The 16982-nt window shown below is 41.4% G+C and overlaps 1 protein-coding gene and 1 long non-coding RNA gene across 3 annotated transcripts in view; one reads left to right on the forward strand and one right to left on the reverse strand.

Moving 5' to 3' along the window:
• LOC139197103 (putative pentatricopeptide repeat-containing protein At1g64310) overlaps positions 1-15205 on the forward strand; it is a 36993-nt gene extending 21788 nt beyond the window's left edge. The window contains exons 1-2 of one of the 2 annotated variants that reach the window (XM_070823734.1): positions 12735-14397; positions 15063-15205. In XM_070823734.1, the coding sequence (XP_070679835.1) occupies positions 13030-13842 (813 nt within the window). In that variant the 5' untranslated portion in view covers positions 12735-13029 and the 3' untranslated portion in view covers positions 13843-14397; positions 15063-15205. Of the gene's footprint in view, positions 1-12734; positions 14398-15062 lie in introns of those variants that run through there. The other variant, XR_011582148.1, reaches the window with a different exon arrangement.
• LOC139197108 (uncharacterized) lies at positions 5509-6808 on the reverse strand. Its single transcript, XR_011582213.1, has 5 exons — positions 6575-6808; positions 6394-6491; positions 6213-6310; positions 6032-6129; positions 5509-5856 (listed from the first exon to the last, which is right to left on the reverse strand). It is a non-coding gene; the product is annotated as an uncharacterized lncRNA (long non-coding RNA).
• Positions 15206-16982: the final 1777 nt, after the last annotated feature.

Below are 16982 nucleotides of genomic sequence, written 5' to 3' on the forward strand. Positions count from 1 at the left end.
AAACACTGTTCATTTGAACAGCTCCAATTTCGATCCTTACTTTAGACTAAAGTAATTTATTTGTTATTTTGTGAGAATTTTGATACTTTACTTTATATTTTAATTGGAGAACATGTGAATTTATTTTGAGCAAAAAATGATGAAATGAAATTTTTTTGGAGTAGATTCATGTGTCTTTCAAGATGATTGTGTCAAAGTTTCATAATTTATTTCTCAGCCGTTTGACCGTAGCGAATCAAAGAAGGTTGATCATGCAGTGCTGGCAGCTTTACATTTTGTTCTTGTTTGGGCCATAAGTAATTCAAGATGACGTTTTTTCAGGAAAGTCCTTTTTATAAAATGTAGACATTTTTATCTTTCTAACTCCACCTAGTAGGCTTGATTTTGAGTTTCCAAATTTGGCTACCTAGATTATCCAAGTTTGGATAGAATTGTGTTTCCTAGTTTATTATTTTAATTGGGTTTCCAAATTTGTTGGGAGACCTAATTTAGATCATTTGTGCACACTATATATATTTAGTTGGGTCTTTTTCTAGGGCCAAAATGTTTTTAGACTTGGAGATCTCGGCTTAGGAGCTTTTGACAATTTGTTACAAAGGTCTTTTCTATCTTTTCTTCTTAATAATATTTTTACTTTTCAATTATAAATATGTGTAACTAATTCCTTTTACTAGGGTGAGTCCACGAGCCTTAGTATGAATATGTAATTTCTTTTCAATTTGCTTAAAGCATATTGCTTTGAATTATTAATCATCGTGTTTAAACTATCTATATGTTTTAATGCTTGATCACCATTAGGATATTTAGACAAGTAATTTGATGCAACTTCTGTTGGAATGTCATCCTGAAATTGAGTGGGGTTTCTTGTGATTAATAATTGTAATTTCACTTAAGGCGAATGCCACGTCGTAAGTGTTGCATGATTTTTTTTTTTTTTAATATTCACAAAACTTAATGAGTCTTGCATGCTCATACTTGATATGAATATTGTTTGTACCATACTTGACCAATCCCGAAACTACCGAGCACCGGCCAACGCTATACTGTCAAGGACCCAGAAGAGTTCCCCTCCGACCAGGAGGCCAATCACTACTCGACACGTGTCAAGATTAGAAGCCAATCAGAGCGCAGCACGTGTCAACATCAAGAACCAATCATAACATGACACATGTCAATGTGACAAAGCTACAAGTTTTTCTATAACTAGGGGTCATTCCCCCACAATATTGCCTAATGCCATTTTGTGTTAAATCATTCACAAGAACTCACTAAATTGAGAGCTTGATCCTTTGTACTTGTGTAAGCCCTTCACTACTAATAAGAACTCCTCTACTCCGTGGACGTAGCCAATCTGGGTGAACCACGTACATCCTGTGTTTGCTTCTCTGTCTCTATTCATTTACGTACTTATCCTCACTAGTGACCGAAGCAACCAAGCGAAGGTCACAAAACCTGACACTTTCTGTTGTACCAAAGTCTTCGCTGATTTTGTGCATCAACATTTGGCGCCGTCTGTGGGAACGACACTTATTCCTACTCTCTTCAGCTGTGTCAAGCTGGTTTCTATCATTCGTACACTTTCTTTTGACCAGGCATCCCTCTCCAACATGGGAAGCGAAGGAAGCCACAGCACACAGAATGACACCCCCCTTGCACATAGTGCGAAGCAACGAAAGAAGGAAGGAAAACGAGTTCTTCTTCAAGCTAAAGTCGATGAGTTGGAAGCTCAGAACAACAAGATAGCAATGAGGAATGAGGTCCTCCAGGAGCAATATGAGAAGCTCTTCGAGACACTCCACGAAGCTAGGCAAGCTCAGACACGCGAGCTTGTTGCCCCCGTGGAAGTCAACCATCAACTGGGTGCCCTCCAACATGGAGGGTCACATGCATTCGACATAGATATCCCTGATAGGGAACAGATTACCCCTCGACTTGATAATCAACATGAGGCTTCTCTTAACCCAGTTGCTTCGACCCGAACCATGAGAAGTGGAGGGAGACACCTCTTTGCTGAAGGGGCAGAAGGATCGAAAGCCGTCTTTCGCGATTGTCGGGATTTCCTGAAGCAACGTCGAGAGAATTCCATCCATATAAGCTCAAAGATTAATGACCCAAGGATTTCTGAGAGACTCGGTCCCCTGCCACGGCCCAAGCCGGCCACCAATTTGGGGAAGGGGCAACAAGTCCCAGAGAGACATGAGGGTACAGGGGACTCAGAGGTGTTCCGACAGACATACCCTGGAAGCCAGTACAGCGAGTCCAGGGAAAAATCACATGCCCTTGATCAAACCTTCCTAATTCCAAGAGGAGATGGAGATTTACGAAAGAAAGCTCCAGTGACACATAACTCCGCTCAGGACCCCCTTGTCCTACAACTTCTTGAGGAAGTAAACAAGTTGAAAGCTGAACGTCAGGCTGAAATACCTGACTGGAACCAACCCAGGCCTGGCCCTCTTACAAGGAGGATCCTCAACACCCCCCTTCAAGCAAAGACAAAGCAAAAGCTTGGCTTGCAACTTTATACTGGAAAAGAGGACCCGATTGAGCACCTTAACCTCTTTGAATCCACCATGGCATACCGGATGCACACCGACGAAGAGCGATGTCTTCTCTTCCCCTCCACCCTCTCTAGTGGAGCTCTAAATTGGTATTGTCGTCTTACACCTGAGACGGTAGACTCATTTGAGGAATTGAGGAAACTATTTGTTTCCCAACACATTTTCCAAACCGATCGCTTGCACTCTGCAGATGACTTGTACACTATCCGCCAGAAGCCAGACGAGTCATTACGTATGTATGCTGGCCGTTTCAGCCATGAATACTCCCGGTGTGCCGAGGCAGACGACAAGACTGCCCTCAAAGCCTTCACGGCAGGCCTACGTGATTGTTTCTTTAAATACATGATCAATGCCAATACTTGGAAGACTTACTCTGAGGTGATGGCGCAGGCTTATAACCATGCCTCCGCCGAGGCAAAGACATATCAGGAGAAACCCCCTACAACCATCCTTTATCAACAAGTGGGAGGTGGAAGCCAGACTCACCTAAATGAGAAGACCTCGACTTTCCAAACAGCAGTGGCACCTCCCCATGCCTTGCATAATGCTTCACCGAATCAACAGACATATCAATTTCAAGGCAAGAGGAAGGATTTCCATCCTCACCACTCTCCTTTCAGTAAAAAGAGTAAGGGACACTATCCCGATAACCAAGGGTATCGCCACAATAGCGCTCGCCCCCAGGCAGTCAATGCAGTGGGTCAAACCCGCGTCAAGGGTATCGCCACAATAGCGAGGTTTTAGCCTGCCATACTTAAGGTGTCTTACGCCTGCCGAGGCGGAAATCGTCCTTCGGGAAATACATGAGGGAGTCTGTGGAGATCATGCTGGATCTCGGTCCCTAGCACACAAGACTTTTCGCCAAGGATATTACTGGCCAACACTCCACCAGGATGCCATCAAAGTATCCCGCTCATGTGACAAATGTCAACGATATGCGGCTATTCCTCATTCCCCTCCAGAGCCTCTTACTCCTATGATCAGCCCTTGGCCCTTCGCCCAGTGGGGACTTGATTTGATCAGCCCAATGCCGGCAGGGAAGGGCAAAGTCTGTTACGCAGTCGTTGCAGTGGACTACTTCACAAAGTGGGCCGAAGTAGAACCCTTGGCAACCATTACTGAGGCAAAGATAGAAGACTTCGTGTGGAAGAACATCCTTTGTAGATTCGGCATTCCCAATGCGATAGTCACTGACAATGGGCGACAGTTCGACAACAAGAAGTTCAGGTTGTTCTGCTCTAAGTTCAACATCAACTTATGCTTTGCCTCTCCAGCTCATCCCCAGTCTAATGGACAAGTTGAGGCCATCAATAAAATAATCAAGCGCACTTTGGAAACCAGCTTGGACAAAGCTAAAGGCTGTTGGCCAGAATTTGTACCCCAAGTTCTTTGGTCATATCGCACTTCATATCGGACTTCAACAGGAGAAACTCCATTCTCACTTGCCTTTGGCACAGAGGCGGTTGTCCCTGTTGAGCTCGAGCAAGCAACATTCCGAGTCCAGAACTACATTCAAAGTGAAAATGACAAACAACTCACCCTCAACTTGGATTTAGTCGAGGAACACAGAAACCAAGCTCACTTGAGGAATGTCGCCTACAAGCAGCGCATCTCCAACTATTATGACTCTAGGGTCAAGCCTCGTTCTTTCAAAATAGGAGACTGGGTCTTAAAGAAAAGATTACTCTGCGACAGAGTCCCGAGTGAAGGCACACTTAGTCCAAACTGGGATGGACCGTATGAAGTCATTGGCATCAGTCGCCCTGGCTCTTACACACTTAGAAGCTCCGATGGCAAGACCCTTGGCCATCCATGGAACGCTGATCACTTGAAGTACTACTACAAATAGACTCACGATGTACAAGTGTTGAGCTATAGCCGTTCGGCATCCTATGTAATGAAGGTCATTTGGCAATGAATTCAATAAAGAGGTAATTTAGCCAACTCAGCCCTCACTCTTTTACATTCATAGCAAGCGATGCCGGAACCCTTCTCAATCAGAAAGCAATCTGTCTTCCACAGTCACTACAAAACAAGCAAATGAAGACCGTGTCAAGCGCCAAAAAAAAAAAAAAAAAAAAAAACAGCTTCATCCAAAAAGCTTCACCCGAAAAGCTTCACCTCCAAAGCTTCACCTAAAAAGCTTCACCCGAAAAGCTTCACCTCCAAAGCTTCACCCACAAAGCTTCACCTAAAAAGCTTCACCCACAAAGCTTCACCTAAAAAGCTTCACCCGAAAAGCTTCACTTAAAAAAGCTTCACCTACAAAGCTTCACCTAAAAAATCTTCACCTAGAAAGCTCCCTCTACATACTTTCACCATCAAAGCTTCACCCACAAAGCTTCACCCACAAAGCTTCACCTAAAAAGCTTCACCCAAAAAGCTTCACCATCAAAGCTTCACCTAGAAAGCTTCATCTACAAAGCTTCATCTACAAAGCTTCACCATCAAAGCTTCACCCAGAAAGCTTCATCTACAAAGCTTCACCATCAAAGCTTCACCTCGAAAGCTTCATCTACAAAGCTTCACCATCAAAGCTTCACCTAGAAAGCTTCATCTACAAAGCTTCATCTACAAAGCTTCACCATCAAAGCTTCACCCAGAAAGCTTCATCTACAAAGCTTCACCATCAAAGCTTCACCTCGAAAGCTTCATCTACAAAGCTTCATCTACAAAGCTTCACCATCAAAGCTTCACCCAGAAAGCTTCATCTACAAAGCTTCACCATCAAAGCTTCACCTCGAAAGCTTCATCTACAAAGCTTCACCTACAAAGCTTCAACACAAAACCTTGCTCCAAATAAACAAATTTTGTTCACAAAACCCAAGATGCCCTTGAACTTGTACAAAAACACTTGGGTAAACATAAACATTTTTTGTTTTACACCCACAAGGGCCCAAAATTTTCCTTCTTATTTATTCACTTATATATGTTCCCAAACATATTATAATAGATCCAACAACAAGCCAAAGTCCCAAATTTCATAATGGACAAAAGTACAAGCAATTCATCAATAATGAAGGTGCTACAAAAATTGGAATCTGCCCCAAAATAGAAATCCAACCCAAGAGACTTTTTCTCTCTCTCCCTCTTCCGCCTCCTTTCATCTATCAAATTTCTGCAACCTCTGCTCTTCTCCAATGGAGCTGAATTTTGGACACCCTATAGTTCTTGAGCATATGAACAACTTTCAAGAAGGAACCATTTCTGTTTGAGCGACGGAAATTAAAGTGTTGAAGCTCCAAACATGATAGTCGGCTTCTTGCAGATTTCGAAGCTGTTGTGATGTTTCGAAGATCTGGAAATATTTAACCGTTAGTTCATCCTGAATTTTTGATATGTTATGAAAGAGTCGATGAGGAACAACTTCAATGAAGAAAGCATACCGATCTGAACAAGAGAAAATGGAGTTTCGAAGCTCACAACAAATCTGACGGGTTGACAGACAAATAATAACCAGTCATTCATCATACCTGAATTTCTTGAGTTATACAGCTCCGAGGGATCTCAAATTTGGATATGTTGTAGTTCACAAGCTGAGGAACAACTTCAATGAAGAAAGCATACCGATCTGAACAAGAGAAAATGGAGTTTCGAAGCTCACAACAAATCTGACGGGTTGACAGAAAAATAATAACCAGTCATTCATCATACCTGAGTTTCTTGAGTTATACAGCTCCGAGGGATCTCAAATTTGGATATGTTGTAGTTCACAAGCTGAGGAACAACTTCAATGAAGAAAGCATACCGATCTGAACAAGAGAAAATGGAGTTTCGAAGCTCACAACAAATCTGACGGGTTGACAGAAAAATAATAACCAGTCATTCATCATACCTGAGTTTCTTGAGTTATACAGCTCCGAGGGATCTCAAATTTGGATATGTTGTAGTTCACAAGCTGAGGAACAACTTCAATGAAGAAAGCATGCTGATCTGAGCAAGAGAAAATAGAGTTTCAAAGCTCACAACAAATCTGACGGGTTGACAGACAAATGATAAACAGTCACTCATCATACCTGGATTTCTGGAGTTGTACTGCTCCGATGGCTCTCCAATTTGGATATGTTGTAGTTAAGGAATTAACGAACAACTTTCATGAAGACAACTTTGTGATTCGACCTACAGATGATGGTGTTATGTTGAAAAACAATTCCGGTTGTTAGGGGAAATGAAAAACAATTCCACCAAAGAAACATCATTATGATGTTTCATCATTATGGTGTTTTCATCATTATGATGCTTTCATCATTGTGATGCTTCCATCATTGTGATGCTTCCATTATGATGTTAATGCACCAACGGTTACACCTTCTGCAATTCCACTTATTCGGGCCTAGCAACCTTCATCAACAAAATCTATGAAGAAAAAGTCCGGGGCTACCACTTAGAAAACAAAAGAATGAAGTTTTGGTACTTACGACATGGACTATTAGCAAGACACCTCATTCGTCAACTCCCTCGACTAGAGACTTGGGGGACTCCCACCATATGCTACTGCACCTTGATACTCGGCAGTCTCACAACCACTCAGTGACTTGGATTTTTCAAGTCTCCAACCGAGAAGTTTTCCTCACTCGGGAAATTAAGGGAACACTACCTCAAACTACATGCTTCACTCACAAAGCTTCAACAATACAGGTTTCAACAAAAGCAAAAATTCAAAGAACTTTATGAAGAAGGCTTTGGTGTATTTAACACAATATGTTGAAATGAAGCAAAGCTTATTTATTAATATTTTCGATAAGCCACAAATATGTACATATACATGAGTCAAAATAAACAAACAAAAGGGAGCCTTCACAAAGGTTGCTTAGGGGAAGTCTCAGCAGTCGGTAGAGCCCCAGAAAGAGAAAACACCGGAGGGTGGTTATCCGGAGCCTCAGTACTTGACAAAACCCCAGAAGGAGGAGGCATTGGAGGTTCATCATTTGAAGCTTCATTACCAGGTACAACCCTAGAGGATGAAGGCAATAAATGCCTTTGGAACAAACCCACAAACCGCTGATGATCAAGTAAAACCTTACCATCAGATTCCTTCATCTGGTCAAGCTTCCTCTTCATGTTTGTAGCATAGTCATGGGCGAGCCGGTGCAACTGCTTATTCTCATGCTTGAGCCCTCTAATCTCCTGTTTGAGACTCATCACTTCAGCAGCCAATGATTCAACTTGGCGGGTTCTAGCAAATAGGCGTTGGGCCATATTAGACACAGAACCTGCACACTGAACACTAAGAGCCAGAGAGTCCTTAACAGCCAACTCATCAGACCGTTTGGAAAGTAGTCTGTTATCTTTGGGAGTGAGAAGGTTCCTGGCCACCACTGCAGCGGTCATATCATTCTTCATCACAGAATCCTCAACGGTAAGAGGACCAGTAGGGGATATGAAGGATGGGCGCCATATGTTGTCTGGAGAAGGCGTGGCTGTCTCTTCTCCAAGGTTCAAGTCAAAACGACGGTCGGAGGGTCCAGACATTTTCAAATGTGTTGAAGAAGGAAGAGGTCAGACAAATCAAGATCTTAGAAGTGCAAGAAATGAGCTTCTACTGGTAGAGATTCAAGTGTGCTGTGGAACTTAATGCCAGCCTCTATAAAAATCTGCACTCGACGGAGCTTCAGAAATCGAAGAGGCGTTTGCTTTCTCAAAAGCTGGGCTGCTCAGAGACCACGAGGGCCGATCTCAGAAATCGAAGAGGTGTTTGCTTTCTCAAAAGCTGGGCTGCTCAGAGACCACGAGGGCCGATCTCAGAAATCGAAGAAGCACCTGCTTTTTCAGCCTCGTCAGCACCTGTCACATGCACACTCAGCTTTGCAGAAATTACGGGCAATCTGTCGAAGATTTCTGGTGAAGTAGAAAGCACGTGAATCTTACTGTTCAATCACCGCTCTCCATATGCACCATCAACTCCTCGGGTACCACATATAACTTTGTCAAAGATCTCTGACAAAGTTTAGGCACGAGAATTTCGAAGTTCCAGCTACCCTACTATTACCCATAAGGGTAAAGGAACAGCACCACTGCTTGACAACTGGAAAGTCCCTATGTGTGTCGACCTCCGTGTTTTGCGGCAAGACAGGTTGGCAAGAACGTCCAACCTTTACTCACATTCGAGAAAAGACTCCCAACATAATTACTTTCTCAAAAACCAGAGTAGCACCGCTTTCCGAATCTCGAGAGTCAGATCCTCGACGGGATTGCTTGTTCGAAAACCGAAGAGGCACAACTCTCAGAACTTCGAGAGCCAGATTTCCTTAGATAAAGCTTGTCTGTAATCTCCACACGTAATATCAGCTTTCCAGATACCACATACCACTTTTTCAAAGTGCTCTGACAAAATTAAAACACGTGAAGCTGGTAGCTCCCACTACATTGCTGTGACCAAGAAGGGTAAAGGAATAGCATTACTACTTGTTATTGGGAAATCCCTATATACATTGACCTCCCTCCTCAACGGACAGGCAAACCTGCAAAAATGCTCAACCCTTTCTCACATTCGAAAAGGCACCCTCAACATAACCTCTCGAAATACTCAGCTTTATTTCCCCCCGATAATACCTCAGCAAATAAGCCACACCAAGAACAAGAGTATCTCATATCATCAGGGTCGAAAGCAAGAGTATCCCATATCATGCTTTCTCCCTGTCTTTGTCTTTGTCCTTGTCCACACCTGCAGGACAAGGAGAAAGAGAGCAGTCAGTCGGAACCTGAAATCAAACCTCCAATTTGGAACTGACTGCCTGGAGCCTTTGCCTGGTTGCTTACTTAGCATTGCTCTCGAGTACTCATCCTCAACTGCTGTCAAGGTCACGAATTCCACCGGCAAATACCTCATGACAGTTGATCAGATATTGGCTCTTTACACTGAAGCTGCCAAGCGTGGATGAGTCACTATGAAGGAATGTTCTGAAGGACCATTTAAATGCAAAGGTTGCACACCACTTCTGCCATGCAAAAGATTGAAGCAGAAGGTTCAACGGTGATCTGAAACAGATCACTACAGCACGACACCTTTCCATACCACATTCATTATTCCGTCAACAGCAAAAGTATCCCATATCATCAAGGTCGAACGTACTCTAGATTTGATGGACTTGTTTTGACCCTCAAATTTTTGAGTCGGCCTTATACTCTGAAGGGCACCAGAAAACCCTCCAGTACAGTTCAAGAATAAGCCTGTGGAAAGTTACTTCTTCAAAAGCAAAAGTATCTCATATCATCTCTTATCCATTTGCTTCTCCTTATCCTGGCAGTTGAATGAGAGACAAGGAGAATGAGAACAATCAACCGGAAGCCGACGTCAAACCTCTGATCCTGGGTTGCTTACTTGGAAGTTTGACTGCTTACCTTGTCTGTCACCTCTTTCGGCAGATCTCCTAGCTCGGCGACTTGGGGGACTCCTACTATAGGGTTTGTATCGCACTTGACCAAGCCCGAAACTACAAGTAAGCTTCAAGTGAAATTGATACATTACCTTGTGCGTCAACATCAGCTAAATACACCATTCCCGGATGGAGGAAAGGTACTTCCAGAGAAGGGCAGATGAAGATTAGACCACACTTCGGTACTTAGAAGTTTCGTGATTACTCAAGGGATTGGATCTTGCAAGTCCCCAACCGAGGAGTTTCCCTCACTCGGGAACTTAGGGGAGCACTGTTTGTACCATACTTGACCAATCCCGAAACTACCGAGCACCGGCCAACGCTATACTGTCAAGGACCCAGAAGAGTTCCCCTCCGACCAGGAGGCCAATCACTACTCGACACGTGTCAAGATTAGAAGCCAATCAGAGCGCAGCACGTGTCAACATCAAGAACCAATCATAACATGACACATGTCAATGTGACAAAGCTACAAGTTTTTCTATAACTAGGGGTCATTCCCCCACAATATTGCCTAATGCCATTTTGTGTTAAATCATTCACAAGAACTCACTAAATTGAGAGCTTGATCCTTTGTACTTGTGTAAGCCCTTCACTACTAATAAGAACTCCTCTACTCCGTGGACGTAGCCAATCTGGGTGAACCACGTACATCCTGTGTTTGCTTCTCTGTCTCTATTCATTTACGTACTTATCCTCACTAGTGACCGAAGCAACCAAGCGAAGGTCACAAAACCTGACACTTTCTGTTGTACCAAATTCTTCGCTGATTTTGTGCATCAACAAATATCATAGACGGATTGCATGTTTCATATACTTTCTAGCTTGAATGCCACAAGTATAATATGCATTAGAAAAAATGAGTTTTAACGAAAGACTCCCGGTATTGTTCACTTTGAACGAAAAACCACATTTTTACCTTTTCCAGGTACTATTCACTACACATTTATTTGTCATTTTTCATTAAAAGTAAAGTTTTTTTTGGACTTTTCGTTAGTTTTCCTTTAGGAAAACATAACCTTCATGGTTTGCATGTGTCAACTTATACGTAATTGGTAGAACTACAGATGATTGATTTTTTCTTCAAAACTATTTCAATCTTTTATTTTCTCTTTGCTGCCGAGTTTTTACTAAAACTAATTTCAATTCTTTTATTTTCTGTTTCTTTTATTTTTTCACAATTTCAAATCTTGTTTTAAATAGTCAGCTAAGAATAGGTTTTAAATACAATTTATTTATATCAGTTGTACGAGTTTTAAATACAAATGGTTCATACTACAATTACCTGTTTTCTTGCAAGTATTTCAATCGATACGGGATACCCACCAAAAATATATATAGGAACGCACTACCTTATTAACGTTCCCGGACCACCACCTCCGTCACCGTTCAAGCATTCTGCTACTCCGCCTGAGTAATGTCACATGGATTTTTATATTAATCGGAAGAGAATTTGCCTACGTATAAAGTACCGGGATGTGAACGATTAGTGTTTCCGTTTGGCTTTGGAGTCTTAATCTCTACAAAGCCACTAGAGCCAAAGTAAATGAATGTGATACGGTCGGTTTTTATAATTCTAGTAGTCATATAAGAAATTTGGTGTAAAATTATAAATGAGGAGTGAAAAATAGGAAATGTTGAATCCAACGATATTAAGGGCTGTTTGATGATTATTTTGTTTTTATTTTTTTAGTTTTCACATTTTTGAAAACTGAAATCTTGTTTGTTTATTACTTTCAGTTTTCAATTTTACAAAAAATGAAAATTGAAAACCAAAAAGTGAAAACTCAAGATCAAATTTTGAAAACTCAAGAAAGTAGTTTTTAATTTTCGGTTTTTTTATTTTTATTTTTCTTGAAAACTAAAAACTGAAAATAGTTACTAATTAAGATTTTAGTTTTTAGTTTTAAAAAAAAATGAAAATAAGAAATGAAAATTGGAAACAAAATTGATTATCAAACAATTTATTCATTTTTAAGTAAGCATTTACTTTTAATAGCGGGACAAAGTCTAGCAGCCAGTTGCTGGCTCTGAATAACCGGCCTATCAATATGTTAAATTCCTCTTGAACATAATTGGACGGGTTGTGTGCGAGCCGAGTGATATTCCTAAACCTGTAATTGCTTGCTGGTGAAGTGTAGATGGCAAGCAGTTATATGAATACGGTGCTTTATCTGTAGATATTTTTCCATCTCTCAAAAGAATTGTATGGGAGTCATCCTCAGAGGTACTTCTTCAAGGAAAAGGATCATCGCCGAATCCTTTTCCTAGGGATCATCCGTGATCGCGACCGTTCATCGTACATCGTACGGTCAGTTTTCGTTAGGTACTATTTATATTTAATTTTAAATTTTAAATTTTAAAATAATTTCTGACTGCGTGATAGACGGTCCCGATCACGGAATCCCCAGGAAAAGGATTTGGCGCCAGATCCTTTTCCCTTCCCCAATGACCTTAGCGGGGAATTCTACTGTACTCCGTGTAGGTATTTTTGTTTACGTTGGACTGGAAAGGGATCCTCTCCGGATCCCTTCCACAAAATTCTCTCCATCAAACAATTCGGTTTCTTGAAATTTGATCAAACGACTATAATTATTATAACTTTTAAAATGAACTCTTGTTTGTAGCAATTTGATCAAATTTAAAAGATTCAAATTAATTAATAGAAATAATTTGGTGGAAGGAATCCGGAGAGAGGATCCCTTTCCCGTTGGACTTGGCTGAACATTAATTGTTTCATTTTATAAAGTGAAAAAGTAGGGCCACAACCCTCTTCTTATTCGCAAGTTGCCGGAGCCCTCTGCAAGTGAACTTATTTTTCGAATGCAGGGGCCGTGCCTCTGTCTCTCCAAAGTTTACCAATCGTTATCAAGAACCAACCAATTGCATGCTCTGTTTCTCAAAACCCATCTCCCCCACGACCCTTTTTACGCAACCAGATTACTCAGATTCTATGCAATCAACGGAGACGTTCGCTCCGCACGTAAAGAGTGTTCGACGAAAGTCCCCACCGGAGTGTCTACCTTTGGAACTCCATCATTCGAGCCCACGCTCAAGCACGCGGATTTGAAGATGCATTTTCTCTGTTTGCTGAGATGCGTAGAACTGAAATCAAACCGGATAACTTCACTCATGCTTGCATTGTACGTGCCTGCGCTGATAGTTTTGATTTGGATGGACTGAAGCTTGTGCATTGTGGAGTAATGGTTGCAGGGTTGGGATTGGACTCCATTTGTAGCAGTGCACTTGTTTCAGCTTACTCAAGACTCAGCCTTGTTGATGAAGCAAGCAGGGTGTTTAATGGGATTCGACAGCCGGATTTGGTTTTATGGAATTCGATGATTTCGGGTTATGGAAGTGGCGGGTTTTGGGATACAGGTTTGCAGCTGTTTAGTGAGATGAGAAGCATGGAGATGGTGCCGGATGGATACACAATTGTTGGGTTGCTTTCGGGTTTAGCGGATTCGAGCTTGATAAGTATTGGAGAGGGAATACATGGTCTTTGTTTGAAATGGAATTTAGATTCTAATGCTCATGTGAGCAGTGTACTTGTGAGCATGTATTCGAGATGTATGTCAATGAATTCTGCACATAGAGTTTTTAGTGGTTTGTTCGAGCCAGATTTAGTAACACGGTCTGCTTTGATCACTGGGTCTTCGCAGACGGGAGAGTATGACAAGGCATTGTTCTTTTTCAAGAATTTGAACATGGAAGGTAAAAAGCCGGATTCGGTTTTGATTGCCAGTATGTTGGCTGCTGCTGCTCAGATGGCGCATGTAGGGCCTGGTTGTGAGATACATGCTTATGTTCTTCGACATGGAATCGAATCGGATGTCATGATTTCCTCTGCACCTATAGCCATGTATTCAAAGTGCGGCTTCTTGGGGATGGGTACTCGTGTTTTTTAGATCATGCCAGAGAAGAATATTGTTTCGTACAATTCCTTAATATTGGGTCTTGGTTTGCATGGACTTGCCTCCGAGGCCTTTAGAATGTTTGATGAGATACTCAGAAACGGATTGAAACCTGATGAGTCTACATTTTATGCTCTCCCTAGTGCATGCTGCCATGCTGGCCTTGTCGAAGATGGCCGGGAAGTTTTCAAAAGAATGAAAGATGAGTTTTGCATTCAAGCTAGAACGGAGCATTATGTTCATATGGTGAAACTTCTTGGGATGGAAGGAAGATTGGAAGAGGCTTACTATCTAATTTTGTCCTGCCTGAGCCAGTGGACAGCGGCATATGGGGAGCCCTTTTCTTGTGCTGTGATGTATGTGGAAATTTGGAGCTGGCAGAAATTGTAGCCCGAAGGCTCTTTGAAAGTAATTCGGAGAAAAGTGCTTACAGAGTCATGCTTTCGAATATATATGGTGGTGATGGGAGGTGGGATGATGCAAAGAAGTTGAGGGATTCCATAACAGAAGGAAAACTGATGAAAATGCCCGGGCTCAACTGGATTAAAGGTAGTGAATTTTTGTTTGATCAAAATATTCCTTGTAGTAGGATTTAAAATTAGTGACAAAACAAGCTATCTGTGCTAGGAACAGAATATTTTTTATAAGTACGGAAATCTGACAAAGCTCTTACTTTCTGCGTTAATCGAATGCCATAAAATCTCGGATTGGTTTTGCTTGTTTTACCTTCTGATCTTATAAGCAGCTCTCTAGTGATGCATAAAGAAGGCCAGAGGCAACTATTAAGATATGAAGATGATAAACTGAAGGATATAATATTGTAATTATTAAGCTATAAAGACGATGAATTGTCAAATGCAACTGTCCGTAGCAGTGGATTTTATTCTGATTTGTGATGTTTTACTGGAATTGAAAGTGTGTATAAAACCCTAACTACTTGTATGGAGTCAATCATAATATTTGAGGGCCAACTACTTGTATATGGAAACAACCCTAACTATTACAGCTTTGCATTGTCACAAATGTGATCCTGAATATATCAGACAGCTTAAAAATTATCTGTTCACCCGCATTGGCTCCTCTCCATCCGAAGATCTCCAAACTTTATTAGATCCTTATAATTCCTTGGTGGCAGCAATTTGTTACGCCGTTGATATGGTACTAAATGATATGTACATTGTGCCTAATTTTGTAGTTTTCCTCTCCCCCATCAGGTGTCAATCGTTCTGCATGATCATTCATCAAAGGCAGCAAGTCTAACTGCTCAAGTGTAGTGAGAAACTGCAAACCTTCAGGTAACATCTTCAGCCCGCAAGCAACAGTGCAAGTGGAGGATATTCATAGAATCTGAGTATTCTAGTTGGTGAAGACAGAATTCTCGAAGAGATGAAGACAGAATTCTAGTTGGAGTATTCAGGTAACGTCTCCATTTGGTGAAGACAGAATTCTCGAAGAGGATTGGGGACCTGGGGACCTGCAATTTAGTTCCTGTGTAAGGGTGGTCATCATATACTTGCAGCGAGCCCTGGTTGATCAATTCATTTATATTTTCTTCTGCTACTTCCTCCATAATCTGCCCTACTTTCTCTTGAACCAGTCCTTCAGCCACTAGTAACCGAATAAGTTTCCCTTTGGAAATCCAGTGGTTCTCAGGGAAGATGGAACAATATATCAAGCAGTGGTAAAGAGAATCAGGTAAATCTCTACAACATATTTTTTATGGAATACATGAAGAAGAAGCTGATGTCTCAGATTCTTCATTGTCTTGAGAGTCTTTATTTTCTTCCATCTCAAATTCAATGGTATTTGAACTAGCCATAGAGATCTACCAACTGTGTTTTGCATTTGCATGCAGAAGAGAAATATAGCAATATTTATGGGTTAGAGATTATGTCATACGGTATATATGCTTTGCAGTTTGATCCTTGTTTGCATTTCCTTCAAGCCTGTCGTAGTGTTGTGGTCTTGTAGACCATTTCTTAGAAAGCTTCAGGATGTGACTTCGTGGTGGAAATAGAGGCTTATAGTTTGTGATGGTTGAGCTTTGTATCGAAGCAGCCTGCAGCGGAAGAGATGATGAAGAAGCTGATGTCTCAACTTCTTAGTTCTCTTCGAAGTTTTTGTTTTCTTATCTCTCCTTCGATGGTATTTGAACTTAGCCATATGGTGTGTTGATAGCTTATGCAGCTTGATGCGACTCTGAGATGGTAGCAGATGCAAATTTGTTATGGTTAAGCTTTGTAAAATCACATTTAATATAAAATTTCAATACAATAAAAATAAAACATGATTTTAATTGATATGGGATGAGGATGGAGATGAATGATAATGATAGTATGTACTACCAAAATTACTCTTTATTTTATGTTATTTTTTTTATTGATTTCTTTTGTTACTTTGTGCTTGGTTCAAATGAAAACTTAATTATGGCGCTAGGGCGACAATCATTTTTTTCCTTTGGCCTTGTTCTTACCTGCAAGACAAGGAGAAAGAGAGCAATCAGTCAGTACTTGGAATCAAGCTTCCAGTCAGGAACTAACTGCCTGGAATCTCTTACCTGATTACTTACCTGGCATTGCTCTCGAGTACTCATCTTCAACATCTTATGCTTCCAGAGAAAATACCACATCTGCCTGAGGAACAGATAGGGCAAGTGAGAAGGATACAAGGAAACATGTGGAGAGAAGCGTAACAGAACACGTGTTGATACATCCACTACTTTGTCAACAGCAAAAGTATCTCATATCAGCAGGGTCGAACGTACTTTAGATTTGATGGACTTGTTTTGACCCTCAAATTCTTCAGTCGGCCTTATACTCTGGAGGAAACCAGAAAACCCTCCAGACCAGTTCAAGAATAAGCCTGTGGAAAGTTACTTCTTCAAAAGCAAAAGTATCTCATATCACATCTTCTCCTTTTCTTCTCTTTATCCTTCATGCTGCCTGCAAGATAGGGAGAATAAGAACAATCAGCCGGAACTCGAAATCAAACTTCTGATCTGGGACTGATTGCTTGGAGCTCTGATTGCTTACCTTGTCTGTCACCTCTTCCAGCAGATCCCATAGCTCGGCGACTTGGGGGACTCCTACTACATGGTTTGTATCGCGCTTGACCAAGCCTGAAACTACAAGTAA

Source organism: Malus domestica, chromosome 06 (genome assembly GCF_042453785.1).
Source record: "Malus domestica chromosome 06, GDT2T_hap1".
NCBI lineage: Eukaryota > Viridiplantae > Streptophyta > Magnoliopsida > Rosales > Rosaceae > Malus > Malus domestica.